General features: G+C 53.6%; 11 protein-coding genes across 11 annotated transcripts; 7 read left to right on the forward strand and 4 right to left on the reverse strand.

Moving 5' to 3' along the window:
* Positions 1-7: 7 nt before the first annotated feature.
* LTS14_005398 (uncharacterized protein) lies at positions 8-378 on the forward strand (the record flags this gene model as incomplete). The annotated part of the gene is made up of 2 exons (XM_064838096.1): positions 8-196; positions 256-378. The coding sequence occupies 2 exons, from the start codon at positions 8-10 to the stop codon at positions 376-378; spliced, it is 312 nt and encodes a 103-aa protein (XP_064694181.1).
* A 468-nt stretch (positions 379-846) lies between these two features.
* LTS14_005399 (uncharacterized protein) lies at positions 847-3,351 on the forward strand (the record flags this gene model as incomplete). The annotated part of the gene is made up of 1 exon (XM_064838097.1): positions 847-3,351. One exon carries the CDS (start codon positions 847-849, stop codon positions 3,349-3,351), a length of 2,505 nt encoding a protein of 834 aa, XP_064694182.1.
* A 1,050-nt stretch (positions 3,352-4,401) lies between these two features.
* Positions 4,402-6,897, forward strand: LTS14_005400 (uncharacterized protein; the record flags this gene model as incomplete). Its single annotated transcript, XM_064838098.1, has 2 exons — positions 4,402-6,644; positions 6,723-6,897. The coding sequence occupies 2 exons, from the start codon at positions 4,402-4,404 to the stop codon at positions 6,895-6,897; spliced, it is 2,418 nt and encodes an 805-aa protein (XP_064694183.1).
* Positions 6,898-7,395: 498 nt separating this feature from the next.
* On the forward strand, positions 7,396-8,559 carry LTS14_005401 (uncharacterized protein; the record flags this gene model as incomplete). Its single annotated transcript, XM_064838099.1, has 1 exon — positions 7,396-8,559. One exon carries the CDS (start codon positions 7,396-7,398, stop codon positions 8,557-8,559), a length of 1,164 nt encoding a protein of 387 aa, XP_064694184.1.
* Positions 8,560-9,423: 864 nt separating this feature from the next.
* On the forward strand, positions 9,424-9,908 carry CTR2 (copper transpport protein; the record flags this gene model as incomplete). The annotated part of the gene is made up of 3 exons (XM_064838100.1): positions 9,424-9,511; positions 9,600-9,741; positions 9,794-9,908. 3 exons carry the CDS (start codon positions 9,424-9,426, stop codon positions 9,906-9,908), a joined length of 345 nt encoding a protein of 114 aa, XP_064694185.1.
* A 36-nt stretch (positions 9,909-9,944) lies between these two features.
* Positions 9,945-11,933, reverse strand: ORC3 (Origin recognition complex subunit 3; the record flags this gene model as incomplete). The annotated part of the gene is made up of 1 exon (XM_064838101.1): positions 9,945-11,933. One exon carries the CDS (start codon positions 11,931-11,933, stop codon positions 9,945-9,947), a length of 1,989 nt encoding a protein of 662 aa, XP_064694186.1.
* A 374-nt stretch (positions 11,934-12,307) lies between these two features.
* Positions 12,308-17,526, reverse strand: NAT10 (N-acetyltransferase 10; the record flags this gene model as incomplete). The annotated part of the gene is made up of 3 exons (XM_064838102.1): positions 12,308-12,462; positions 12,522-13,775; positions 14,358-17,526. 3 exons carry the CDS (start codon positions 17,524-17,526, stop codon positions 12,308-12,310), a joined length of 4,578 nt encoding a protein of 1,525 aa, XP_064694187.1.
* A 1,499-nt stretch (positions 17,527-19,025) lies between these two features.
* On the forward strand, positions 19,026-20,924 carry LTS14_005405 (uncharacterized protein; the record flags this gene model as incomplete). Its single annotated transcript, XM_064838103.1, has 1 exon — positions 19,026-20,924. One exon carries the CDS (start codon positions 19,026-19,028, stop codon positions 20,922-20,924), a length of 1,899 nt encoding a protein of 632 aa, XP_064694188.1.
* Positions 20,925-21,127: 203 nt separating this feature from the next.
* On the reverse strand, positions 21,128-22,573 carry LTS14_005406 (uncharacterized protein; the record flags this gene model as incomplete). Its single annotated transcript, XM_064838104.1, has 2 exons — positions 21,128-22,357; positions 22,430-22,573. 2 exons carry the CDS (start codon positions 22,571-22,573, stop codon positions 21,128-21,130), a joined length of 1,374 nt encoding a protein of 457 aa, XP_064694189.1.
* Positions 22,574-23,714: 1,141 nt separating this feature from the next.
* Positions 23,715-25,448, forward strand: LTS14_005407 (uncharacterized protein; the record flags this gene model as incomplete). Its single annotated transcript, XM_064838105.1, has 2 exons — positions 23,715-24,100; positions 24,725-25,448. The coding sequence occupies 2 exons, from the start codon at positions 23,715-23,717 to the stop codon at positions 25,446-25,448; spliced, it is 1,110 nt and encodes a 369-aa protein (XP_064694190.1).
* Positions 25,449-25,597: 149 nt separating this feature from the next.
* LTS14_005408 (uncharacterized protein) lies at positions 25,598-27,393 on the reverse strand (the record flags this gene model as incomplete). Its single annotated transcript, XM_064838106.1, has 2 exons — positions 25,598-26,501; positions 26,555-27,393. 2 exons carry the CDS (start codon positions 27,391-27,393, stop codon positions 25,598-25,600), a joined length of 1,743 nt encoding a protein of 580 aa, XP_064694191.1.
* Between the last annotated feature and the right edge of the window lie 268 nt (positions 27,394-27,661).

The raw sequence follows: 27,661 nt of genomic DNA on the forward strand, positions 1-27,661 counted from the left end.
CTACATCATGACGACCACTGCTGGCGGCGCGGAAGACCCAATCTCGCCAGTAGGCCAGTCGAAGCCTGAACTTACGATCTCTGCCGCTGCGATCAACAACGTGCCCGTGGAGCTCGATGCCAAGGCTACAGCCATCGATCAGCGACGCGGGTCTCGTGGACAAGTGCTAGAGGAGATGAGTCCTCACGATAAGGAGGTAAATGCGATTACTGTAGAGGTTTGAGGGAAAGAGCTGACTGCGATTTGCTGGTACAGAAGAGGCAGCAACTCATTTCTGAGCGACAGGGCGATATGGCTGTCCTGGTCGATATTCCCCAGACGCCGGACGCGGATGAGTTCGAGCAAGCAGAGGCTGTCACCACGGACGATAAGCCGTAGTTAAGCAGTAAGGCGAGAGTTGTGTAGAAGATGCTTACACGATGCGATCGACTACAGCTTGGCACGCCTCATGCACAACTTCTTCCTCCATTCATCTGCCTTACTGACGACGGTGCATACGTATGTATGATGGTTATATGGGAGGAATGTCAGGCTATGTATCCTTTCACCGCATATGGAAGCTAAGTGAGCACTTTCCTTTGTCTTACTTCGGCGTTCTGTCTTGCAGCCATGGTGTCGGGTCACCATTGTCAGCAACTCCTTTGTCTGAAATATCGAGAACCACTAACGTCATGCGTACTGCTTGCAGGGAAGTGAGCATCTCTCGATAGAAGCTAACCTTGCAGACTTCGGCCTGGCTGATTAAAGCCACAGTCCTGAATAATGCAGGCCAGCCGATCTCACGACAGTCTCCGGCCGCCAGTACGCCGGGCAGGTGGCTCCTCCTCGTCCTCATCTCTGGCCGGCATGGAGCAGTCTATACCATCTTTCCAGAGCTTCGTAAAGCGCACGCCGACACCAGAAGCACACAAGCCACTTCCGCCCACGCCACTCCGGACCCGGCGGCCCTCATCATTCAAGAGCATAGACTCCAGACCTTCTTCCCGGTTCACCAGACGCTCATCCAGTGTCTACAGCCGCAGGCAAAGCGAGTGGAGTATCCCCTTGGACAGTCCAGAGGATATACCCGCCGTGCCAACATGGCGGCTGGAAGACCTAGCAGACCAGAACTTGCTACTCCGGCCCATAGCGTACAGTGCGAGTACATCGCAGCTTGTGACCAAACCCTCGACGCAGCAACAAACACTCGAACCACGAGCTTACAGCCCGCTGATAGTCACTCCATCGCCCACAGCAAGTCGGAACACAACACCTTCTCCTGCCCCATCAGAGCCTCAGGAGAATGTCCTCCTGCCTCCACCTGCAGGGTTCATGCAAGTGCCAAAGAAGCACCTCCGGACCGTATCACTAGAAAAAGCAAAAGAAATGTTACAGGCACCCGGGGCTCTACGGCTTCTACCAGAAGAACTCCGAGCGCAGCAGCAAGCACAGGCAACGCCCGCACAAGCCCCTCCAGCTCTGACCAAGTCTCGATCCCAAGAACCCCTCCGCAAAAGCTCCTCCGCCATGATCGGCCTCGCCGACGACCTCGCCCAAAACCCAACCATCTCGACCCTAATCGACCTCCAAGGCCGCGAGCGCGTGGTCAGTATTCCCCGCATAGTCCTCCAACCCATCTCCCCACCCCCCACGACCCCCTCAACCTTCGCAACCCTAAACACTATCTCCTCCCACCCACCAACCTACATTCGCGTCGGTACCGGTCCAGCGAAAGACATGGCACCCCTCAGCTCGCAAACCCGTGAAGCCTCACGCGCCAAAGCCGCACAAGCGCTTGGTCTAGCGGATGCAGATGAGCCTCGTGGCAGGACGAAGACGAGAGGACCGAGGAATTTGTGTTATGATCATTATCTTCCTTCTACTACCACCACGAAGCGGGAGTCTGGTGGTAGTGATAGTGATGGCTCGGGAGAGGGAAAGAGTGATGCGCAGAAGATTGCGAGGGAGTATCATGCCATGCTGTCTGCGCAATATCGCTCTACTTCCACGGGCTCGGCGGTGACGGAAGGGAGTTCGGAGATGGATGTTGGGGCGCATATGAAGATGGTGCCGCAGCCGCTTTTTGGTGATAAAAGCGCTCCTCAATCTGGTGGCGGCGGCAGTGGTGGAAGTGGTGGTGGGGGGAGGATCTTGCAACGGAGCCAGACGTCTGTATCACCTGGTCATATCCGGAATGAAAGCGTTGCATCGACACAATCAATGGGAAGTCAGGGCTCGTTTCCACTACGTTTATCGTTCTCGCAGGGTCCGACGACAGCGCATAGGAGGCGGAGTACCAGTGGGATGATCCCTATCTCGCCGCCGACACCTACTACTGCGGCGTTGCCGTTGGCGAGTAATCCGTTTGTGATAAGTCCTGTTGAGGTGACGGGGGAGACGCAGTGGGTGAGGCAGCGGGAGGAAATGGGGGGGAGAAGGCGGAGGGGTAGTGAGGATGACAAGAGGGTGTCGAGTCATTATCCGCATGTGATGCCTAGGCGGAAGAAAAGTGGTAAAGGGCAAGAGAGGGAGAGAGATCGGTCGCCGGGTGGCTCACCGTTCGGAAGGAAAGGTAGTAGTAAAGTGCGCGAGAGGCCAAGATCACCAGCCGGCTCACCTTTTAAAAATCCACTCGCTAGTAATCCTCCTGCGCGCGATGACGTGGAGTCGGGACACGACATCAGGCCGGGAAATCCTTTCCAACAACGCGTGATGGATGGTGGAGCGAAGTACAATAAACCACTAGCCCTCGACACCACCCAACCGCGCAGCAGCGAAGAAAGCCAGCGCTCCTACGGCTCCCTCGCCTCCCCGACCTCGCCACCTTTCGCCCTCGCCTCGCCTACTTCCCCAATCCATCTCGGATGGTCTGAGACGGCGAAGACGGCCTTCGATGAATCGCGGTCGTCGTTCCCGCGGTCGTCGTACCCACCTGCTACACAAACCCTGCACCCCTCTACCACCTTCCCTGGGAGCAGCAGCCAAGCCATGCGCAAACCAACCAATTCCTCCATTCAGTCCTCCATTCGAACGACATATATCTCCCTCCCAGGCTCCGGACGCACATCAGCGGATAGCAGGTACGAGGTTTCATCTACTCAGAAGCATGAGCCGGAGAGTCCGGGCCGGAAATCGAGTATTTTTGCTGGGATTGGACGGATGGAGTCGTGGAGGGAGGGGAAGGCGGAGAAGAGGCGGAGGGAGCTGAAGGGGAGGATTAGGGTTGTTGTTGATGGTCATGATGGTGGTGGTGGTGGTGGTGGTGGTGGTGGGGAGGTAGTGAAGGAGAAGGGGGTAGGGGACAGGGAGGGGCAGGGAGAGGTGAGGCCCGGTATGATGGGGAGGAGACTTAGTGCTTTTGGGTGGACGTGAGGGCGGAGTTTAGTAGCGGGTACAGGGTAGAGGGTTGTATGTATATGCTAGCGTGGCATGCGAGATATCTGTCGGAGCTGTATGTATAGGTCTTTGGGATGTATACCCAGGTCGACCGGCACATGTATCGCGAGCGCCACTCGTCTCCCGCGGATCCCATCGTATTCGGCTATCGCGGTGCCTTTAGAATCTGATAGTGTGTAGGTAAGTGGTGGCGATGCCTGCTTTTAGTGTGGCTATTACGGAGAATTAGAGAAACAACAAAAGGCAAGTCTCGGCGAAACCCCGCAGAGACTGTGTTTGGCAATGCAGGCACTAGTGCCTTTATCTCTCGGAACATGCAGGGCGAGTGTTTCGCAGCGTCGGCATCTCTGTCGCAGGGTTGTATCTCATCTCGTCACACCCTCCCTCCATTCGTCAGCGATATATTGGTTGATCGAACGACGTCAGTTTAATATGAGCACGTGAACACTCTACCTACCGACCGTCTGGGTATCTTTTCCTTGATTGCGATGGCGAAAACAGCAAAGGTTAAAAAGTAAATCATTTCTTGGGTCGAACCAATAGGCCTTCGTTGGTGGATGGTGCACAGACGTCTGCCAGGGGTCTAGCGTGGCTGTATGCAGGAGATCGACACGAGACTGTGCCTGTGCCTGTGCCTGGTTAGAGTTACATGTCGTCTGTCTGCCCTGGGAAAACATCCTTTCGCCTGGTCGCATGTGGCAGTGCCTTCGTCTTACAGACAATACTTCGATAGTAGCATTGTCGTCCACTCATTACGACAATAATATATCGATACCAACGCCCGGGACGACATCCATTAGCGACATCGTCACACAAGCGCCGCCGCATCCTACACAGCCTCCGCCTTAGTCTCAGTTAATACGAACTCACAGCGCGTACCCACCAACGGTCGACCGCTGGAGATATTGCGCACCACTTCGCCAATCTCGGTGTCGAGTCACTCGAGCATTACATCCAAAGCCGAAGCAACAACAAAAGCAGTCGCATGTCAAGGAATCACATGACCACTGCCGCCGCATCTGAACCATGGGTCCGCGACCCGCTCACTTACGTCTGAACGACGATGATAATGACTTGCCGCGACCACCTAAAATGGGCTTTCACATGGATCTCCCCTCGCCGCGGACCGGCGAAGTACCGCCCGCCCTCTCACCACTGGACGCATTCGCGCTGCAGTCACGCATGCTGGCCAAGCAGTTCGAGCAGGAGCAGCAGAATGGACGGCGGCTGAGCAGACTACCGCCGATTATGGTGCAGAAGGAGTTGGCGAGCAGACCGGACTTCTTTCGCAGCTTCAGCGGTGGGATAGATGATGCGACACGTGATATCCCTTCCGTGCAGGAGGAGAGTCCTGTCAGTCCACCACAAGGATTGACTGTGCATTCCCAGAGTTATGACAAGGATAGGCCGATTAGTCATTATCCTATGCTTGGGCATGCGAGTAAATTGAGCAGGAGCAGTCCGACGCGTACACCATACTATGATGCAGAGGAGAGCCAGCCGAGTGCGCAGCCGGACTACTTCGGGATACCGCGGGCGGCGTCACCGGAGGCGTTCGACGCAAAGTTGAATGTCGAGGCGCCTTCGCCTATGATACCTAGCTTGACCAGCAGCGTGGATTCTGTACAATCGCAAGGACCGAGGACATGGACAAATGGCTCCACAGCCTCGCAACGATCACTACGATCAGAGCATGGACTATTGGCGCCTAGATCGCCTGCGTTTCCAAAGTCGCCGCGAAGTATGCAGAGCATACGATCCGTACCCCCTGACAGCGGAGACGAAGATGCATCGTCGTGGGGCGGAGCGTATGCGACGTCTTCTTCACGAAAGTTCTCTGGCAGCAGTGGCATGTCCCGGCCACATTCACCCATTTCTTCATACCCTCCACCACATATACATCGCACACCATCTATGACCTCGGATTACTCTACCCAACAGGCGCAGCCTAGATCGCAACAAGCGAAACCATATAACTTTTCACGACCGCGGAGTACGCAGAGCATCTCCTCAATACACCAACATCCATCTTTCGACAGCAAGAATTCGCTGCGCACATCTCTTGAGCATCCGCACAGGCATGCTTCGGAAGCGAGTAACAGTACGCAAGCGACCACACTTTCCACCGCGCCTTCGGCACATCAGAGACAGCCGTCACAGGATGACGCGCAAACACCATATATACCAGAAAAGACTGTGACGCCTGAGAATGGTAGCACAGTAGATTATTTCAACAGTAACAGTGGCGCAACTTCGTATACATATGCAAAGTACGCTCTTCCGCGCGGCAGGGCCGTGGATCGAAATTCTATTGGTTTGACGGAATCATGGGGCCAGCATCAATGGACCTGGGACGAGAACAAGTCAATTGCTAAGGACACGGCGCCGGCGTCTGCACCCGTACCTGCACCAGCGAAGGTGGTCCCAGTGCATCCGCGGGACACCAGCGATGCTTCATACCCTTCACCACCCGCACGACCAGATCCACCAGTCTGTCCACCCTCACCAGCAAGATCAGAACGAATATCCGGCAACCGCCTAAGCAGAAGAGACCTCTCCACCTCAAGCCTCCCCCGAAGCCGCTCCGCGCACCCGGAAACCAACTTCGAGCGCTCCCCCCTCCACCAAGCCACCCCCTCCATCCTCACCTCAAGCACCGACAAAACCACCATCCGCCCCACCCCCCCTCTGCACCAACGCTCCCCCTCCGCCGAACTCACTCCAGACGAACACCTCGAGATCGGCATCCAAGCCCACTCCGCCGGCCACCTAAACAAATCAACCTACCACCTCCGCCTCGCTGCCAACGCCGGCTTACCAACCGCCATGCTCCTCTACGCACTCGCCTGCCGCCACGGCTGGGGCACCCGGCCCAACCAGTCCGAAGGCGTCAAATGGCTGCGCCTCGCAATCGATTCCGCGGGCCTCGAGATCAGCGAAGTGGAGACCACCATCTCCCACGCTTCCGCCCGATCGCCCAAAGCCGATCCCATTGCTGAAGCGGCCGAGAGGAAGAAGAGGAAGGCGCAGTTTGCATTGGCGATTTATGAGTTGGGGATTTCTTATATGAATGGGTGGGGCTGTCCGAAGGATAAGGGGTTAGCGGTGAGGTGTTACGAGGTTGCGGGGAGTTGGGGCGATGCGGATGCCCTGGCCGAGGCCGGGTTTTGTTATACGCAGGGCCAGGGGTGCCGGAAGGATTTGAAGCGGGCGGCGGGGTTGTATAGGCGGGCGGCGGAGATGGGGATGAGTATGGCGGGGAATAGTTGGTGAGTTGACTTTCACCACCCAGTTTTTGCGTAGATGTTGGGTTTGTGGGGTTGTGGCTTGCTAACGGGTTTATGCAGGATTTATAAATCGAAGTATATGGATGATTCGGCCGCGACCGCGGCGAAGAATGGTAGTAGTAGTAGTCCGGTGAAGTTGAGGCTGGATGCGAGGTCTGAGACCCCTGATACCATGCAGACGCGGTCGCGAGGCCGATCGATATGGTCGAGGAGGAAGAATAAGGATAAGGTGTGACACGACCTTGTGGATTTACTGTCTGGATGATTTAATGTTAATGTTGATCTGAACGGCCATCTATGTATGGGTGGTTTTCCTCGCATTCGCCCATGGGATTGTGTAGCGCGCTGGAGGCGAGTGGAAACGGGGGAGACCTTGAGTATTGGATTTGGAAGGGTGACAGATGGCAGCAAGCGCTATGTTGCTCGCAGAGAGCACTGTACAGTAGCTGTAGATACCCTTTATGACGGGAGACGAATCGTAATGCTGTGGGGGCATTGTGATATTCGTCTGTTTGAGATCGTCCTCCACAACTTCCCCTTCGAGCCGCATGGGTCCGGGCCTGCATCGGCCAAAGCTTGTTCCTCAGCACTTGCGATCGTTCCAATACTCGTCAGACGGATTACTGTTTGGTAGCGCTGCAAACGTTGTCTCGTTCGTGGGGACAAGACCGGGCATGTATCTTCGACTACCGAGCGACGAGCTACGCGAGCTCATCGCTGCCTTTACGGCGGCATGCTGACGTTGCGAGTGTGCCCTGCTGGTCGTCGACCTACTGCCACTACCTTTCTGGCACTGCAGCAGCTACGATGCCGCCATGGAGGCCGATCACGAGACCCACAAGTAGGGTTGTCTACGCCTGTACCAGAGGATGCGCCGAAGCGTAGCTCGCCCTCGCCCTTCTACTTCGAAGCCGGATATGCTGGTTGGGCCAAACGTCCCTCGCGACCCTTCCCACCGCCCTTCTTCTCCCCTCCGTCCGGATCGTTCAGTGATCCCTTGAGCACACATAACCGGGCTTCGGATCGCAGACCACAGGTCAATGGGCAGTTGATCCGAGGTGTCACGAATGGCGACGATGCTCTGCTCGTTAGCGACAACATGATTGGGACGAATGACGGTGTAGGCGCGTGGGCACAGAGGGAACGAGGGCATGCGCCATTATGGAGTCGGTTTATTTTGCATTTCTGGGCTTTGGCGGCGGAGAAGGACGCATATGGTCGGGATACTGAAGCAGGGCTGCCCGATCCCGTGAGGTATCTGAGCCAGGCGTATGAGCAGACGAAGGAGGCGCTTAGTGAGCCTAATGAGTGGCTGGGGACTACGACGGTGTCTGCCGCTCTGCTACATTATACACAAGACCCGGACGGAGGAGCTCAGAAACCGCGAGTATACGTCACGCAATTGGGAGACAGCAAAGTCATGGTTGTGCGTCCCAAGGACAAAGACGTCATCTTCGAAACGGAAGAGCAATGGCATTACTTCGACTGCCCGCGACAACTCGGCACCAACTCCCCAGACACACCCGAGAAGAACGCCGTCCTCGACATCATCGAAGTGGTGGAAGAAGAAGACATCGTCCTCGCGCTCACAGACGGCGTGACGGATAATCTCTGGCAGGAAGAAATCGCGGAATTCGCCGTCGAGGCACTGGAGAAGTGGAGGGGCGAGGTGGGGGAGCAGAAGGAGAGTTTGGCCGAGGGCATGAGGTTCGTGGCGCAGGAGTTGGTGTTGGCTGCCCGGAAAGTGGCGGAGGATCCTTTTGCTGCGAGTCCGTTTATGGAGAGGGCGGTTGATGAGGGGTTGGCGGTTGAGGGGGGGAAGTTGGATGATATTTCTGTTGTTGCGGCTGTTTGTCGGAGGAGGAAGGGGTGGGAAGGGGACGAGAGGTGGAGTTGAGAATCTCAGTTAGCAGGTGCGAGAAGCGAGGCATGAGGACGGACACTCGGATGTTGTGCAAGCAGGTCGTCATTCATCCAGATCAGGACGCCGCGAAGGAGCTCCGAGCTGCAGAGGTTCAGAGCGGCTCACGATGCTGTGCCGGACGGATGGGCTCAGACACGACAAGGTGCTGGAGGTTCGTCAGCCACTCGAGAGGAGCTACTGTTGATTATGATGCTGATGCCAGGGAACGGAAAGGAAAAAGCGGCAACAGTCTCGAACTGGAGTATAAGAGTCGAAGAAAAAGAGAAGCTATCATCTCGCGATAGATCTGGCAAAAGACCATGTGCGCTTACTGTATATACCCGACCTACTGAAAAGCTGTATCTCTCTATCACCATGACTGAGATTCCCTTGACTGTCTGCTATACGGCTCGTCTTTGAATTACGTCTCGTCCATATATCTTCTCTCTTCCTTGCCGCAAACCATTGTGTAGCGGAAGATTTCCGCGTGTGAGTACACACCTCACCAGACATCGATCGTCTCTGATCACGACTCGAAGACATAATTACTCGAGAGACTTCCGTCATAGATAGACTGGACACCTTTCTTTCAGCGCTGACGGCTAGACACCATGGACCACTCCCACATGGACCACGGCCACAGCGACCACGGCGACATGGACATGGGTGACGGTAGCGGAGCACCAATGTGTAGCATGAATGTACGACCGCAGACGTCAAAATCGACTCGAGCACAGATGACAGGAAGCTGATTTCCACCAGATGCTCTTCACATGGGACACAACAAACCTCTGCATCGTCTTCCCCTCCTGGCGCGTAACCTCGACCTTCACCCTCGTCCTCTCCCTCCTAGCCGTCATGGCTCTGACAGCGGGCTACGAAGCGGTACGAGAGATGTCTAGACGGTATGAGGAGCGTTTGGCGTCGAAGATGGAAGGGGTGCCTCGTAAGTCTCTATCTACCCTTCCCTGAACTGCTATTCCATGCCTTGGTTTTATGTGGGGGTTCGGTGGCTTATGCGATCGTGCATAAAGGCAACGGCACCCTCAACCTCGCTGGCGAACGCGGCTCACTATTGGGATTCTCAGGCAGTGCGGTGCAGGCGGAAGAGCAGAAGGGGAAGGTGGTTAAGGCGGCGCTGTATGGGATTCAGGTATTCTACTCGTTCTTCATCATGTGAGTCTACCGCCACGATTCGGTACAATTCTGGTCATGCTGACAAGAACAGGCTACTATTCATGACATACAACGGCTGGATCATGATCGCGGTTGGTGTGGGGGCTTTCTTGGGCTATCTGATATTTGGTGGCGGGAGCATACAGAAGAGCGCTGCTTGCCATTGAATAGACAAGTCATTAGATCACCTTCACTGGATACCCCTACAGACCTCGCCACATGACTTTTGCGACATGATCAGCTCGTTTTCGAGTAGGTTTCATCATCCCAAGACTCCTCAGCTCAGCCAGCCCACGCTGAAACAAAGCCATCGTCTCAGCTTCGTCCTTATCATCACCCATCACCGCTTGGAAAGCTTGCCACAGGTCACTGGCATTGATGAGGTTGCCAGACTCGAGGTATAGCTGATATAGTACTGCACTCGGTGGCTGTGTGGACGCTAATGTCGCCTCCTCGCCATCATGACCCGGCGCACAACAGTCACAGTCTAGATAGTCGTGGGGTGAAGCCAGTGCTCTTTCTATGGCATGTCGTGGTCTCGGGGTGAAGACTTCACGGTAGGGTGATTTATGGTCGTAGATGAAGATCTCGTTGAACAGTAAGTCCTTTGGGTTGATGAGCGTGTCCGCGAAGTAGTCCTGAAACATATTCGAGATTCGACCGAGTAGTGCAGTATATGCTTTGTCTTGCTCAGAGAGCGCGGATTTCTGCTTGCTGAGCTCCACTTTCTGGGCAACCACGGTCGTTCGGAGTGTGGCGTTTTTGATATCGTCCTCGCTGCGGAGAGGCTGGGTAGAGTCCTTCTGCTTGCTCAGTAGAGTCTTGAGTTCTTGTTGCACTGAGTCCGAGGCTCGCGCTGCGCTCTCGAAGCCTTCAATTGAAAGGGCAGATTCGAGCAGCGCTACTGCAATGTCTGATGGCACTTTCTTGACTAACAAGAGTTGAGATCTCAACGCCGGCGTTCCAAGCAATTTACCTGACATTGCTTGGACGTAAAGAGTCGACAATGCTGATTTTGTCGTGTTCGGCAGCGCTTCCTGCAGCTTTCTGATCACTTTCAGAGCGACGATCATCTTGTTCAATACCCCTTGCCCAGCCTCAATCCCCCCGACCACGAAATCAAGAATTCCCTTGTCATTGTGCAAAAGATCTTTGATGTCCTCAGGCCCTCGCTCTCCTAAGATTCTGAGTACCCAGGTTCGAAAGGACGGCAGACTGCGTGCTGCTTCGAAGTGAGTAGTGGATAATTCTCGAGTATGTGGCGAGGCCATAAAGACACTGAGAGCATTGGCGTAGTACGCTGACATATACGCGTACTGCACACTGTCCACTAGTGTGCCAATGCTCTGGATGTAGTCGCTCTGTCGTTCGAGCACCATACTTATCAGACCGGCACCTAGCCATAGCGATGATTTGGAAGTGATAATAGTTTCCAGAACTTGCTCGACCGCCTCGCCGGACGGTGCTACGTCAAAGAGTTTCCCATCAAGACACTTCATAGCTGATCTTGACAATCGTTGGAGCGCATCGACATCCGTGGCGATGTTGAACAAGCACACGAAAGGTATGCGATCCTTCCAATACCCAAGCAATTCGATCAGCTCTGACAAGAGATCCAGGTCAAAGGCTTCTGTGTCTTCGAAGGCAATGACGATTTGTTCCAGTTTGCGGTCGCATACATGGTCGCATAAGATCTGGAGATCATAGTTGAGTAATCTGGGACCCTTGCTGCGAGTCGACTGTACGTCGTCCTCCTCGTCTTCATCTATCCCGCTCTGCTGGAGTGTAGCTCTGATGATGAGTGCCTTAAGCAGGGCTTTGAGATTTGACCCAGCGTTCGCCGACAAAACGACCATGCGCCGCCGTGCTCTCTGCATGCTTGTGACATGCTTCCTAATCTGATTCAGAGCAGTAGATCCGCCATCAGCACCCTGGAGAATGATGCCTGTGGGTATGCGCTCGGATCGAGTGTTCACGACGGCTTCGTCCAGGAATGTTGAGACATCTTCGACAGTAGCAGCATCCACATCGGCTAGACGGGTCTCTATGGCGTCCCTCTGCTGCTTCCATGCGGTCTGATAAGCTTGGCGTCGATGTGGCCAGGAGGTGTGCAAGCCTTTAGCTTCAATGCGCCGCCGCTTCGCAGGGCGATCATCGTCTGTGCCAAGTACATATGCCTTCTCGTACTCCATTCTTGCGTCCAACGAAATTCGCTTGTGATGGCTATGTGCTGGTTAAGAGTACGCGCCACAACGCGTGCGGCTTCGCTTAGTCATACGCGTAAGGTGGACCAGAGCAAAAAGGAGCATTCACGTTCTGCCATGGCCCAATAACGTATCTTATTGGCCTCACGGTTTGGTGATGCGTTCAACACGTTGCTCTGATACAGGCTCATACGAAATTGGACTACAAAGACATGACACGATATGAGCATCAAGATATTGGCATTTCCGGCCATGCAAATTTGCAAGTACCTTGCTTACAGCACTGCTTGATTTCATACACATCATGATCATCATGAATGACTTCTTGCATGCTCAACACCACGTGCCGGTGGTCACACACTTCAGCTCGCGGCCTTGTCCTTGTGAGCCATGTGGAGCTTGTCCTTGAGCTTATCTACCAGCCCTTCCTTCTGTCCATCACCTTTGTCATGAGCAGCGTTGTGGCCTACTGGGTGCGCACCGCCAGTGTTGGCAGAGGTATTATCGCGAGTCTTGGCTGGAGGAACAACACAGTCAGTATCTGTGTACTCGCAATTAGAGGGTAGCATCACTTACAATCTGGCTGGCCATCCGAGCTAGACACATTCGCCTCGCCTTGAGGCTTCGGGTTGTCTGGAACGATCTTGCTCTCGCCCCAGTGCTTCTGGCCGAGCTTTTCGCCACCTGCGGTTGGAATAGAATCCTCATTCATTCTCTTCGAGCCGAGCTCCGCATCAGACTTGCCCTTCTCGTGCGCGCGGACTGAATCACCGCCCTCTTCAGCCTCCTCCTTGCCACTCATTGCACGGTCGCCAGTTGTAGGATCTGCGGACTCGGTGGGACGGGCACCAGTTGTAACGTCGCTGTCCGTTGGTAGCTTGTTTGGTGCGACCTCGTTGGCTGGATCTTTTGCGATCGAAGTGCCTGTGCTAGTGGGTGCGCGTGTGCCTTCGGTGTCCCTGTCGAGGGTGTTTGAAACAGTCCTCTCAGAGTGATCGCGGCCGGACAGTGCAGAGCCAGCAGCAGCCCCGGTCGCGGCACCAGCGGCAGTCTGACCAATACTGGATCCGTGGTGCGAAGATGGAACGTCATTCCCCAGGCTTCTCGCTTCGCTGCCACGCAGACCATCTCCAGAGAGCGGGCCGCCGCTCGTGAAGCCGGTGCCTGTTTGTGAGCTGCCCAGACCGGTATTGCTACCAGTAAGTCCTGAGCCGCCGGTGACACCAGATGATCCAGACAGAGCCTCGCCACCGACATTGGGATCGTACCTATTGCCTGCGTAGGTGGGATGAGGGCCTGAGCCTTGTGGCAAGTACTCAGAGGTCTGGGACCCGAGGCCGGTACCACTGCTGCCGAGCCCAGTCGTGGAGGAGTCGTATGTGCCAGTGGTTGAGCTTCCTAGCCCAGTACTGCTGCCAAGGCCAGTAGCGCTGTTGCCGAGTCCAGTAGTGGAGGAGTCGTGTGCGGTAGTGCCGCTGCTTCCCAAGCCTGTCGAAGTTCCGTCATGAGCACCAGTGTGTGTACCAGTCGTAGACGAGTCCGTAGCACTGTTGCCTCCCATGCCTAGATAGTTCTTCACAGTGCCTAAGATACCGCTGTTTGCACTCGTGTTTGACTGTGTAGGCTCGATGCCACTCGTCGTCCCACTGCCTACCCCCGAGCCATGTGTGCCGGTGGTTCCATAGGTGCTGTCCAAGCTATCGCTTCCACCTGTCAGGCCACCAGAAGTGTTGGAATTACCGCCGACATTGGACTTAATATGGTCGATGCCTTCCTCGTGCACGCCCTGCTGCGAACTTCCCGTAAGATTGGTTTGATCAGTCATCGTTGCTGTTGTCTCAAATAAGTGTCTGCTTGCGTAATGACAAAGCCTTCAAGCAACAGAACCAAGAGAACTTATCTACCTTGACTTGTGGAGCGGAAGGTTATGACGACGCTTCTTCGCCCTCGTGCTCATCACATGCGAGCTGCAAGCCTGGAACCAACGGCTTGGTCGTTGGTGTTGATGCTTGGTAGCGGGGTCTCCATACGTCATGGTATAGAGCTAGCAGGCCGGAGGCGAGAGCTTCCAGGAAGATAACTCCTCTTACTGCACGAGAACGCCGCATATATGCCTGAAGGAAGGCCTAGCGGTCGGCAATAGCGGGAGGCTGAGCCAAAAGCAAGACTTCAATGAACAGTAAGCAGGGAAAGCTAATGTGGCTGCCACGATGTCAGGCCTTGCGACCGGCATGACCGGCAAGCGACCGTTGCGAAGGTGAGAAGTCATATGTCGTTATGATGGCCATGATCATGTATAGTACAGTCTAAAGGGTATTTACTTACCACAGCACACTAGTCACCGAACGCCAACGCTATGCATTCGCCCTCGACCAAGGACGATAGAATCTCACCGACTCTTCACCTTCTTACTCTTCTTTCCTAATCCCTCCGCCTCCTTCTGCACCTCAGCCAATGCCTCACCAGCCTTCCGCTTGTGCTTCTCATCCTTCCGCTTCACGCCAAAGGTACCCGACTTCTTACCAGCCTTGACCGCCTTCTCAGCATCCTCCCAGCTAGCTTCACCATTGGCGGTCGCGTAGTTTTCCAGAGGCAGCGAATCGATCATTTTCCGTTGCTTCTCACGTTCTTGAGCATCGAATTCTGCTCCGCCAGTCGCTAGCTCGTGTTCAAGCTCTTTCGCCACATTTTCGGGATCGATAGCGGATTCATTAGGCTCATGTGCGTCGCCATTTGTCGTTGCCTTGGAAACGGGCATGTCCTTGGCCACTGCACCTTCTTGTAGCTGGCGGAAATACATGCTGACCTTACGGATCACTTTGTTGAACATAGCAAGAAGCTGGCTCGTACCAAGACCGAGTTCCTTCTCTACATCCTCCAAGACTTTCCTTTGCAGTCCGATAGCACATAGAAGTGCCTGCTGTACACCAGACAGACTGATCCCATTTTCGTTCCTCATACGACCAGTGAAGTACAGCAAAGCGATACCAGGCATCAGATCCAAGATAGCATGATAGTCAATCATGCTGTTCGCATACGAGTCCAGCCGCTTCAAATCGAAAGGTGTGAATGCATGATCTAGATCTGCCTTGGTCAGAGCTCGGGCTTTGTCAGATGTCTCGAGTAATGACACGCCAGCGTTAGCACTCTCGTCCAGAGCCAGTGCTTGTACACTGCCGAAAGCACGGAACTGGTAGCTAAGAAGCGAGAGGAAACGCTTGTGGAAGTCCTTTGCATATGCGCCAAGCCAGCCTGGATCACTGCTGCCAGTTTCGAGTGTCCGAAGCATGACAGTTGTGTGCTCGCCGGTGAGGTCGTTCGCAGTCTGTCGTAAGTATACAGGCACGAATCCTGCACGTTTCCAGAACTTGTGCAGGGGCTGTGTGAGGCCATACGAGACACCGAGATAGTCGAGAGGTGAAGGTCTCCTTTCTGATAACCGTGCAAATAGCGGTGGCATGGCTCGAATGTCTCGAACTTTCACGTCGTCCTTCAGCAGTGTTGATTCTTCCAGCTCAGCATCAGTCACACGCACCATCTCCTGCTCGTGTGCTGAGACCTTCTCATCACCTTCGTCCAGACTGATGTGCTTGCCTTCGTAGAACTCGGTCAGAAGCTGAAGTGCTCGCGAACCATAGCCCATGCTGCCGTAGTCGGGATTGACTGCTATCCTGACTACTCGTGCGCCGCTCAGACCTGCAAAGTCATCGTCTTGGAATTGTTGACTGACTAGCCACGGGATAAGATCACCACCAGCTCGTTGTCCTCGCTCCAGTCCGCTTCGCACACTCTCCTTGCTGATTTGTCCTTCGAGCGCTATCTGTAGCACACACAGAATCTCTGGTAGTCGTGTGGCATCTTCTTGAACAGGCGGGACAAGCACAAAAAGCTGATGTGCTGGTGCATCAGACATGAGTTGCAGATCGTTTGGCGTGTTTTTGTAGTGCGAGGCTACGTATAATGCCATCATGTTCTGCAGAAACTTTTCGCTGACAGGATGGAAGGAGAATAGAGTATCTCGATTGACCTGAAGAAGCTGACATTGCGATGGGTGCGGTGTGCCATGCATACTTGACGAGCGCGGAAGTGTCGCATCGAGACAAAGTATGCGGTTGAGCCATTTCTCGACTGCATCTCCTTGTGCGTATCGGATAGGTTCTGAAAGTGTGATCTCGCGTAGTGAGCGCGAAGACATGGGGGCATATGCGCCGTCGTTGGATTTGCTATTCGATCGACTCGTAATGTATTGATCACTGTTCGCCTTCTTTCCACCACGAGACTGCTCACGCAGCTGCTGTATCAGCTTAAGAGAGAGCGAGCGACCAGTGCCCTCATAGCCATTGATCGTGGACGCCATGAATACCAAATAAGGGCCCATGAGTTTTCGTACAAGCGGTAGTGGTATAGCGGCTGCTTCATCGATCACAAGAAGCTCCGCTTGACCAAGAGTATATGCATCCTGTGGTTGAATATATTGTATCGTCTGACGATGTTGTCGGTGCACGTTGACACGAACGATGGCCTTGTTGAAGTCGGGGTTGGTAGATTGAATGATGGTGTAGTCTTGGTGGTCGAGGTAACCGAGTGCATCGAAGCCCTTGAATATGAATTCGAACAGAGTCTTCAAATTCTCTGGTGATGGTGATGTGATGAAGATGTTACTGTAACCATGTGCAATTGCTGCAGCGATCGCAACTCCGAGCGCCGCACTCTTGCCACGACCTCGCGCGGCTGTGAGCGTAACTGTGCTCGCCAAAGTCTTCTCCTTGATCGCCTCAACAAACGTGAGAAGTGCTTGCGCCTGGTCGACCGTCTTCGCCAACTGCACTAGCGACCCAACTGGTTGCGTATCTGCCAAGTCTTCCTTGACCTGTTCCAGTTCTAGTTGCGATTTCGTCTTGCCCTGCTCCTCGTCTGACAGCTTCTTCTCCACAACAGACTTGCCACCAGAGATGGGTAACACATTCATCTCGTCATCGATGACCAGACATGACTCGCAGCTGCCCAAAGATAATATAAAGCGCTCGTTGAATCGCGCCACAACGTCGCCATGTGCTTCTGTCCGATATCGAGAGTGGATGTCCATGCTCAATGTGTACAGCTGCTTCAGACTGCTCATACCCTTGAGCAACAGCAGCACAATTCCACCTCCTTCCACCGTCTCCATTGTCCGTGCCAGCAAGTTCGGTGTTATCGCCTCGAAATCCTGCAATATGCACATGCCGTATGTATTTCCCAGAATCTTCTCCGTTTCCTTATAGTACACATATCGTATGTTCTGTGTACTGACGAACAGCTCGAACGGGTCCTCTGTATCCACGTCTCGCACTCCACGCTTGATCTCCTTCTTGATCTTCTGCTCTCGCTTTTTGCGATGCGATGTGAAGCCTAGGAGCTTGTTCTTGTACGCCCATAAGACAGACTTGTTGAGCTTGATGTCGAGGTTCAAGAGGATGTGGTATAAATTGACGATCACATCTTTCTGGCGATCACCCACGACTACGAAGAATGACCTTTTCTTCTCCAGCATGCCATTGCGCAGGAGCGCTGGTATTCGTGCGTCAATCGCCTTCTTTCCCATCGTCGCGGTCTTTCGTTATCGATAGTCACTCACACGCCCGATACACACTCATAACGCTTCTTGAGTGACCAGGTGCACGTAAGCTCAAGCAGTGTGAGCGCAACCTGCTTAAGGATGGTCTTTCACATGTACTTTGAAAAGCTTCTTGCTTAAAAAAGTGAAGATGTGGAACTATGATATGCACCCCACACAACGGCGCCTCCGAGGCGGCGGACCGCGCGGACCGTTGACAGCGGCCGAAAGCTTGACATCGAGGATATACGAACACATCGAGGAGCAGGTCTAACAGCCAGAGTCACACCGATATGTCAGTGATTGCGGATAGGCATAAAATATGAGCACAGAAATATGACCTAGTACCGACCATGATGCTATGGACCGGACGAAATGGCCTGCGATCACCGGCCTGGTCGCTGGAATCACGTTATTATGCCGAAATATCCCTACGACATTCGCATTCGACAAGCCAATACATACCGGAATCGTTGTACTAGCGTCGTGCGCGGGCGCGATCATTGCAAGTAGCCGACTACTACCAAGAGATGGAGGACGGTCGCACAAGGGTCAGCAATACGATGCCGTTCCTCTTGGCGACCTTGCGGCGCAACATTCATCGAGGGAGACATCGCCAGCTGGGCAGGATGTAGGCTACCCTTCCAGCCTTCGAAAGCTACGGATACTATTTATGATACTGGTTGGCGCATTGTGCTTGAGAGTGGACTTATTTCGGGAGATCCTGGCTGATGTACAATGCGCGACCACTAGTTGGGAGCCTTTCGTACCTTTCATCCTGGCTATATTCGACTACTGGAAGGTGAGACGCCATGAAAAGCCCTACACCAACGATGATCCGGAAGGGAGCATATATGATGCGTTCGAAGAGTACTGGACTCGAGCGAAACATCGTTACGTCCTGGCTACGGCAGTTTTGGCTCTCGGGAGCTATTTTGCGTTGAACACTACTGGGAGCCCGCAGTCGACATATATATGCGCCGCCTCTTTACCACATCGCTGGATCGTTCCAGCTTTGCAGCATGCTGGTATGGGCTTGGACGTCGTTGTCATTTACTGCATTGGACAGCTCATTCATCAGCGAGAAGGCCGTGGACAACGCAGCTTGGCGCTACGCATTACATCTGTTGGCTGGTCCTTTCTGTTTTCTTCTGTTTTATTGGCTGCGATTGGCGTTGCGTATTATATCGTGACCGAGCAGGATCGGCAATGGATTGCGACGATAACCACTTGGTACTTCTGGAGCACGTTCAGGCTGGACCTTTTGATCTGCTTCACTTCTGTTTGTACAGTCTTTTGCGTACGTCCACATCTCTCGCCCAGAAAACTTCTGCCTTCAAGCTGATCTTCAAGCATAGATCTACCATGTTGATATCCTGTCGACCTCTGCAATAGCTACCTTTGTAGCAACTACAATGATCACAACCTCCTATGCCTGGAACAACTCCCATCCCTGGCCGCCGTCGAGTCCCAGTTTATCTTTCACCATGATCTGCATAGTCATCCTTGGGGCTGCAGCGTACTTCCACGTGGACTCTCTGGAGAGCAAACCCCGTGATACCGGCTCACGAGTCTTCACACGTGTACCATCGTGGCTATACGTCTGCCTCCTTGCCATCTTCTGTATCCGTATAGGCTCGTGGGCCTCATACAAGACTACGGTGGCCTATCATCCAATCGATATGCTCATTTACGATGCACAAACTCGACATGAGCATTATATCAACCAGACGTCTTCCAGCAAGAATGTCCTTGAAGCAGTCGCTACTTATCGTCTAAGGTACGGTAGACGCCCTCCACCTGGCTTCGATCATTGGTATGCTTATGCCACGGCGCGCAACTCGGTCGTCATCGACGACTTCGACAGCATAGATCGCGACATTCGACCATTCTTCGCGCTGCCACCGGTAGAAGTCCGTGATCGGACGTGGGCGCTGATAGCCAACCCGTGGAACGATGCAGCAGGAATCAGCATTCGTGGCGGACAGGCATCCATAAGTCCTAATGTGGTGCCAACACATCGATGGATGCTGGATGGGCTTGTGGAGATGATTAGCAAGTTCGCCGAGTTCCTACCCGATATGGACTTGGCATTCAATCTCAACGATGAGTGCAGGATCGCAGTCCCATATGAGGATGTTGAAAGTATGCGCGCCGTGACATTACCTACTACGTCTGCCGACACTGAGAGAAACGAGTTCAGCCAAGGCCGAGCGGAGCAGTGGACGCCAATACCCCAGGAACCAACCTCCGAGACGCCACTTCACGAACTCTCCTGGCAGCGCACATTCTATGACTTTGGCAGTGTTGGCTGCCCGAAAAGTTCTCCAGCGCGCAGTGACAGACACTGGCAGGTGGGCGACACTTGCACTTCCTGCACACAGCCTCAATCCCTCGGAGCTTTCCTGGGCAACTGGTCATTAGCGGGCAACGTCTGCCACCAGTCCGACCTTGCGAACATGCATGGTATCTACCTCTCCCCAGCCGCCTTCAAAGCTTCGCACGAACTGTATCCGATATTCTCACAATCAAAAGTCCATGGATTCAACGACATCCTATACCCATCAGCATGGAACTATATCGACAAAGCCAAATACGCTCCTCCCGAAGAGCGCCCAGACCCATCGTACATGGACAAGAATACGACACTTTTCTGGCGTGGCGCGACATCAGAAGGCGTCAGTCATGGCATGGGTCAGTGGCGTGGTATGACACGCCAGCGCTTCGTGCATCTGGCAAATAATATCAATGGTAGTGGAGCTGCACAGCCACTTTTGATCCCACAGGCTCCGTTCGTGGAAGGACGACATACGCACTCGCAGCTCGCGTACTCAAACGTGCCAATCGCGGATCTGGCGGATGCGCTGTCGACAGATGTTCATGTCGTGGAGTTCATCGCACGCTGTGGTGGCCGCGACTGTCCTCAGCAAGAGACCGAATTCGGACCACTCGTCGCACCTACCGACTTTCAAGACCATTGGCAGTACAAGTTCCTCCTTGATCTAGACGGAGCAGGTTTCAGTGGCCGTTTCCTGCCATTCCTCCAATCACATAGTCTACCATTCAAAGCAGGTATCTTCCGCGAATGGTGGGACGACCGTGTGACGGCATGGCAACATTTCGTGCCTCTTGACGTACGAGGCCATGGCATGTGGGCCACCCTCGCTTACTTCGCTGGCGTCAATGGCACAATCAACGGAAGACATGTCGCCGTCGGCGCCCATCTGGATGAGGGTGAGCGGATTGCTGAACGCGGGCGGACCTGGGCGAATCAAGTTCTGAGGAAAGAGGACATGGAGATCTACTTCTTCAGACTGCTGCTGGAGTGGGGTCGACTGACGGATGATGCGAGAGATGAAATTGGATACGATGTCAATGCTGGATAGGCATGTACTGTTGACAATCCCAATACGCTACTGTACAAAATGCTGGATGCCTCGAAGATGGAAGATAGAAAAATCGCTTAGGTCGCTGAACCAGAAATCTCCACCACCCAACACCAACGCTGAAACACTTTTGCTGCCTGCCGTCCGTCGATGAGGGAATCCAAGGCCGTTATGTCGTAATCATATTTCCAAGCACGCAACCATTAAAGCTGAACCCATTGCCGGCTGACCGCATACAAATACTCCTCCTCGCTAATAGCATCCCAAAAACCTTCCTCCTTGCCGTAGGTACCGGTCTGTCCGTACGGGCCCAAAGTGCTCGGCTGCTTGTCCTCCGGCCAGCGACCTCCAGAGCTGATTTCGGCGAGTGCGAAGTCGCCGTGCACTATCTTCTTCTCGGGCTCGAAGATACAGCCCGCGAAAAAGAGTTCTGCTGAAAGTTTACTGTGCATTCGTCGTCGTGCTGCGATCAATTTGCGCACGGACTCGAGGGTGGTGCTCAATTTTTCGACTCTCGTGGCCGGACTAGTGTTGCTGTCGCAGCCACAGACGTCGGTAGCTCGGACTTGCAGCTCTCCCACCCATTTGACATCGTGGTTGGCGAAGAGATCGGCACACATGTATGGTATGCTAATGGACAAGTCGCGCATCTGTGGCAAATTGGCGAGAAGCTCGCAGATGTGCTCGCCAGACTCTAGATCGCCGGGATAAGGATGATAGAACCCATCGCTAGACCTTGGTGAATGCTCGAGTACTTGCAGAGTGTTGCGGGACGCCTTGACTAGAGCTAGCATTCCTGCTACTGAAATCGTCGAAAGATTCGTGAAGTCGAGACACTCGAGGTTGGTCGCAGTCTTGGCGATGTGATGCAAATCATCATCAGAAACTGGCTTGTGCAACGTGTTGCCGAAGATTTTCAGGCGTTTGAGGGAGCTGAAGTCAACACTAGAGTCCTCAAGAGGATTTGGAGTATGGTCGTCCTCCAGAGAGCAAGCTTGTGCTTCGGGAAGGCAAACAGCGGTCAGCTCCAGCGAGTGAAGTGGTCGCCCACGACCGGTATTACCGTTGAGGAGGTTGACCCAGTCTTTTGCAGTCGCCCGTCGCAAGATAGTCCATGGTACACTCAAATATTGCAGCTTCGTGCAGCTCGAAATGACACTTAGGATGAGCTTGTCTGACTCGGCCTCGTAAAAGCCATTGAACCACAGACGCCGCACGTGACTCGCTGTGGATGGTACAGTCGCGAATAGTTCATTGGTGAGTTTCAGAGAGCCGTACGGGTCCCGGTATACCGCATATCCAGATGGCTTGTCGATCAGCTCGTAGATGCTATACTTTGGCCTCTTCAAGGTGAGCTCCGCCCATCGCTCGGCTCCTCGCCATTTGCGCTCGAAGACGTGCTCGAAATTGTAGCTCAGCACCCAATCATGCCACTGTGAGCAGACTTGTCGAATGGAGCAGGTCGAATCCCAGCGTAGACACTCTGCACTAAGTGGTCCACGCACATACTTTGTGAGCTTTGCTTTCTGTAGTGGTAGAGGTGCCTGGGTCAATCCGTAAGTGTAGCTTTCACCATCAGCTTCGTTGAGCTGGGTCGCTCTTAGGAGAATGTCAGAGAGAATCTCGCGTGGTAGGTCGTTGATGGGCATCCCCACGGGTGTTAGTAGTGTGTGTAGGTGTACGTAGGATACTCGAGACCCAGCGAATTATGTCGCTGTCGATAGAACAATAAAAGTCCGACCTACCGACGTCTTTGAGTGGCGGGTGACTTTTATATGACAAAGGGAAAGTCCATTCAAGGAAGGGCCTTGCTGGCTCCGCCTCCGCAGTCACTGAGAGATCGTGAAAACTCTTACATTCGTGTCTCGCTCCACGAGGGCTCGACCTTTTAGTCAGTACTGATAGAATGTGGAAGCAAACAGACTGACGCCGTGAGTTTGCCAAGCATCCGGAGACCACGTGCAGTGGCGAGCGTGACTCTGACGGTTTCTATTACCAAAATCTTACCCCCAGGAAACTCGAATGATGCGGAGTAGAGACAAAGGATGGCTGTTCCGGCACGGCTCCCCAGCAATTTTGTACGTGATTCATTGCGCTAGGACGGTGGTCAGCTGCTCATGGCTCGTACGCGTTGCTTTGTGGGCTGGTTGTCGTTGTTACAAAACACATTTTCTTAAGCCGAGAAGAGGCGAGCACAAGCGAGTGAAAGTTCGTCGCCGTGCGGTCCCCTTTCCGCTCAAGATCGGGCTTGGCATGATCCGACATCTCCGCGAGCCGAAGTCATCATCAGTGATCGAAATAACAATGGATGCGCGTGATCCTTCTCAGCGCAATGATTACACTACGACATAAGACCATTCGACTGTGCCAACATAGCAGAATCCTAACCATCACGCCGAGACTTTTGATGATGATCGCTTGGCGCCTGCTTCATCAGACGGTGCATTCGCGAAACCCACCATGAAGTGTTATGCATACTACGTGTTACCTCGTGTGAGCGAGAACTAAGAGCTCTGCGCCTCGCATTGAATAGACCGATGCTGGTGATATGCTAAGCCTGTACAACGTTTCCAAAGGCAAGCGGCGGACAATTTTCTTTGTTAGAGTCGCGGCTTGATCATTGCTTCGTGTCCTTTGTCTTCTGCGTGTGCTCTAGATCGATCCGGTCATTATCTACAGGTCAATTGAAACTCACGACAGACTTGAGCCAGACTGTCCACGACGCGACAAAGTGCTCGCGTCCATACTCACCGATCAACAGAAGCTTGTGTGGACGACTGAATAGACACGATGCGAACATCATCAGTCCTCAGCGCCCTCGCGGCATCAGCAAGCATCGCTGGCGCAAACCAGACCTTCACCAAAACCGTCAGCTTCGTCAACGGTGCTCCGTCATCCACTCCGCTGAGCTGTGGTGCTGCTGTCCACGAGTTTGCTGGTATGGAGTGCCCGAGCGGCTGCCATGCGGTCAAAATCGCGTCGGGATACGCTGCTGGGAAGTATAGCTGCCAACCAGAAGCGGCCGCTCCTGTTATCACCGCTCCTACATCTGGTCCGAAAGCAGTGGTCTACCACATGTCTTGCCGTGACAACCAGCACGAGATCACTAAAGTGGACACCCTGGCTTATGGCAAAACTTGGACGACGTGTGCTACGGTGACCACCGGGCAGACGAGGTATGCGACCGGTGTGGTTTTGTCTGTCGAGACCCAGACCTAGCTGTTCGAGCAGGATCCATGATCGCCATGGGCGGAGTCAAAGACTACATGCTTGCGCGAGAACTATTTTCGACGGCTCTTAGATTACTCATAGGATATCTCTAGCCCAAGAGTTCCAGAACCCAGGATATGCCCCTCCCTTGTGAACCTCACAATTTCGACTGTCGTTCTCACCCATTAGTGCTGTTTCAATGCAGATAATTATGTCAACCACAACAAGCGACGCTACCCCGTTCCCTTTGCAGCATTTTCGTAAGCACTCCGCGCGATGAACATCCTTGGACCTTGAAGAATGATGCGACTCTTGCAAAGGTCGATCAAACAATGTCTGACATCTTCTTGTTGTCCATACTGGTCGTTTCACTTCGTACAATCAGCGTTAACAAGACCTGCGTGGCAATAAAGTACTCCATCAATGGAAGCAGTCCAGTAGAATGTAGTGGCTTGCTCGAGCACAATGGCGCCTTCAATATATCATGATATATTTTCATCGCCATCTTGATGTCGATGTGTGCTATTGCTCGATCATCACGCTATACGCAATTCAATGGTGAACACACGCCTCCTTTGCCTCATCGATAGTGCAGAGCTCGAACGCATCCAGCAAGCAGACGAGATAGTTCGCTCGGATCGGTTCACCCAGACCACGAACAACACGCCGGCTCTTCACAGCTCGACTATCATCGGACTCAAGACCTGGGCAGCCAAGCTCAAAGCCGCCCAGGCACACCTACGCTTCGACCACACCACGGCTCAGATAATCTGGCGAGCTGTGATCCGAGCGAATCATTACTGGTGCCCACCACTCGTCTCGAGCATTCCACGCAGCCTGAATCTGGTCCCAGCAGCCACAACAGACTTGGCTAGAGCTGCACAGGAAGATAGCGTCTCGATCCGCGCCAACCAGACTAGCGACTTACAGGCCCCTCCCCAAAATACGGTTCTGTGTGTGGAGGACGAACTGACTCATTTTATACAAGAAGCGGTGGCAAGAGGCCATCAGACGGAGCTAGCGCACTTGGCGATGTTGCTCTGGGCGGATGAGAGTCTAAACCAGATTGTCGATAGAGACGGGATGCAAGAACGTATTGATCTTGCTTTCGACGGTCTGGAATCTCGGTGGGATGGCTACCAAGCAGTGTGGTTCTGGTCCAAGTCGACTACAGATGAGTGGGCCGCGGGACATCGACTAGCGGTTGTACAGGATATCTGGGACCAGGCAGATTTTGAGGGTGAGACTGCTGCTGAGGTAGTCGTTGAAAGAGATCAGGCGACTATTCAGATCGCCAAAGCTATGGAGCCGTGATAAGAGAGGTTAGTGCAAGCAGATGGACCAGGAAGATATTGAGTCATGTGCTTGAGATCGAGACTGGAACGTCCTATGATAGAGCACTATGATGGCAACATCAGCAGCATGTCATGCCCATGTAGCTATACACACCACCAGAGCTCTCCTCACTCGAGCTCGGCCACATCCATATTCCTCAAAAACAACGTAAACCACTTCACCATCCCAATATGATTGACCACACTGATCTTCTCATCCACAGTATGAATATTACCCAACCCGCCACCATCTGCCGGGTCATAGCCAGGTCCATAGCGGAAGATATGCTTGGTGATTGGCCAGTAATACCTCGTGTCAGTGTTGCCCGTCATCATGCCAGGTGCAACCACAACACCTTCGCCGTAGACAGCACGAGTTGTGCCGGCGAGGATAGAGTATGGTGTAACATCTTTCGTATCTGTCGGTGTGATGGGCGCGACTTTCAGTGTTGTGGCCGAAGCGAAAAGGGAGATCGAAAGGGGCGCTTCTTTCGTTTTGCCGTCGAAAGCGTGGAGGGTAAGATTGTACTTCTCCGCTATAGGCTTGACGAGCTTGGTGAGGTGGTGGTGTACTGTCTCCGGTGTGTCGCCGATATTGATGCGGTGGTTCACTGTCACTTGTGTGCGTTCGGGAAGTGCGTTGACTTTGACGCCTCCGGTAATCACGTCTACGGCCTGGGAGGTCTGCATGAGGTAGCGGACCGCACCACCTGATTTGGCGAGCTCAAGAGCTAGTTCGTCGGGCTTCGCTTTGCATGTCTTGGGTGCGCTGTGCTTGCCGAGCAGTTTCTTCAGTCTCTTTGGGAATGTCGGGGCGTGTTCGGCACCACATTGCATGAGTCCGAGCATGGGGCTCTCGTCGGCAATGTATGTTGGGTATCGTACGCTCTCGATCTTCGAGATGATCTCGCTGGCTATGCCGATACTGGTGTGGTCTGTAGGGATCGAGGAATGGCCGCCTGGGTAGCGAACGATGATGGAGACGTCGGTGTAACCTTTCTCTGCTACGCCTGGGAGGGCGAAGACTTGACCCCTTTAGAAGTGTTAGGAAGGTATCGTGATCCCAGAGACTGAAGGAAAGCTCACCACTGCTCACTGAACCCAGCACCTTCATCAACAATCGCGGCAATGCTGTCCTCACCATATCTGTCAATCAGGAACTTGGATAGATGTCCAGCACCTTGTCTTCCGCTGATCTCTTCGTCAAAACCAAAAGACATAATGATTGTCCTCTTTGGCTTGAAGTCTGCAGCAAGCAGCAGCTCCAACGTCTCCATCTCCGCAATAAGCTGATTCTTGCAATCGCTTGATCCACGACCCCAGATATATCGACCATCGTAGTGTCCGCTGAAGGGAGGATGAGTCCATGCATCGACTGTTGAGGCTGGGACTGGGACAACATCTTGGTGGGCCATAAGGACGAGAGGCTTCAGCTTCTCGTCGCTGCCTTGCCATGTGTACAAAAGACCGTATGTGTTGACCTTCTCAACCTTCAGATCCTCGTGTATACGTGGGAAGGTATCTGCTAGGTAATCGTGGAACGGTTTGATTGCCTCCCATCTCTTGTCCTCACCAATCGGTCCCAGGTCATCGTACGAAGAAGTATCGATCTTGATGGCACCAGAGTGCCTGACGATGGAAGCGTTTCTGAAGCTCTCGCTGGCGACATGCTCCCACATGAGATTCAAGGCATCATTGTCTGTGGCGGGGAAGAGTGGTGCTGGCTGATGGCATGGTGACTTCGAAGTCTCGTGTTGTCCTCCATTGTTGGTGAAGGTGGGCTTGATCGCTGTGTTGAAATGGGTCCAGTTGACGTAGAAGATCAAGGCGACGAGCGGCACTACAGTGAGAACACGTCGTAGTAGGAGGTAGGGTTGCGCTTTGGGGGTATTGTGCTCGACCGCGAGAGGGAGTGTTTTCTCCATCACGATAGTCTGTGGCGGAGAGGAGTTGGTGATGGAAGAGTGGCTAGGAGGAAAGAGGCGAGACGGAGATATACCTTACTATCGTACTTTGATCCTTCATACGATCCCATGTTGCCGTCACGGCATTCATTTGTTTCCCACCTGCTATCTTCAGCTAGGTTACATGTCTATCATCTTAACTCCATACAGACGTGCGGAGCTCGGGACATGTAGAACTATCTGTACTGTTTGCTATACATCCCAAACGCGTCTTCTACCACCAGCTGTT

The sequence above is a fragment of the Recurvomyces mirabilis genome, assembly GCF_035927965.1.
Source record: "Recurvomyces mirabilis strain CCFEE 5264 chromosome Unknown scaffold_13, whole genome shotgun sequence".
NCBI classification, from domain to species: domain Eukaryota; kingdom Fungi; phylum Ascomycota; class Dothideomycetes; order Mycosphaerellales; family Teratosphaeriaceae; genus Recurvomyces; species Recurvomyces mirabilis.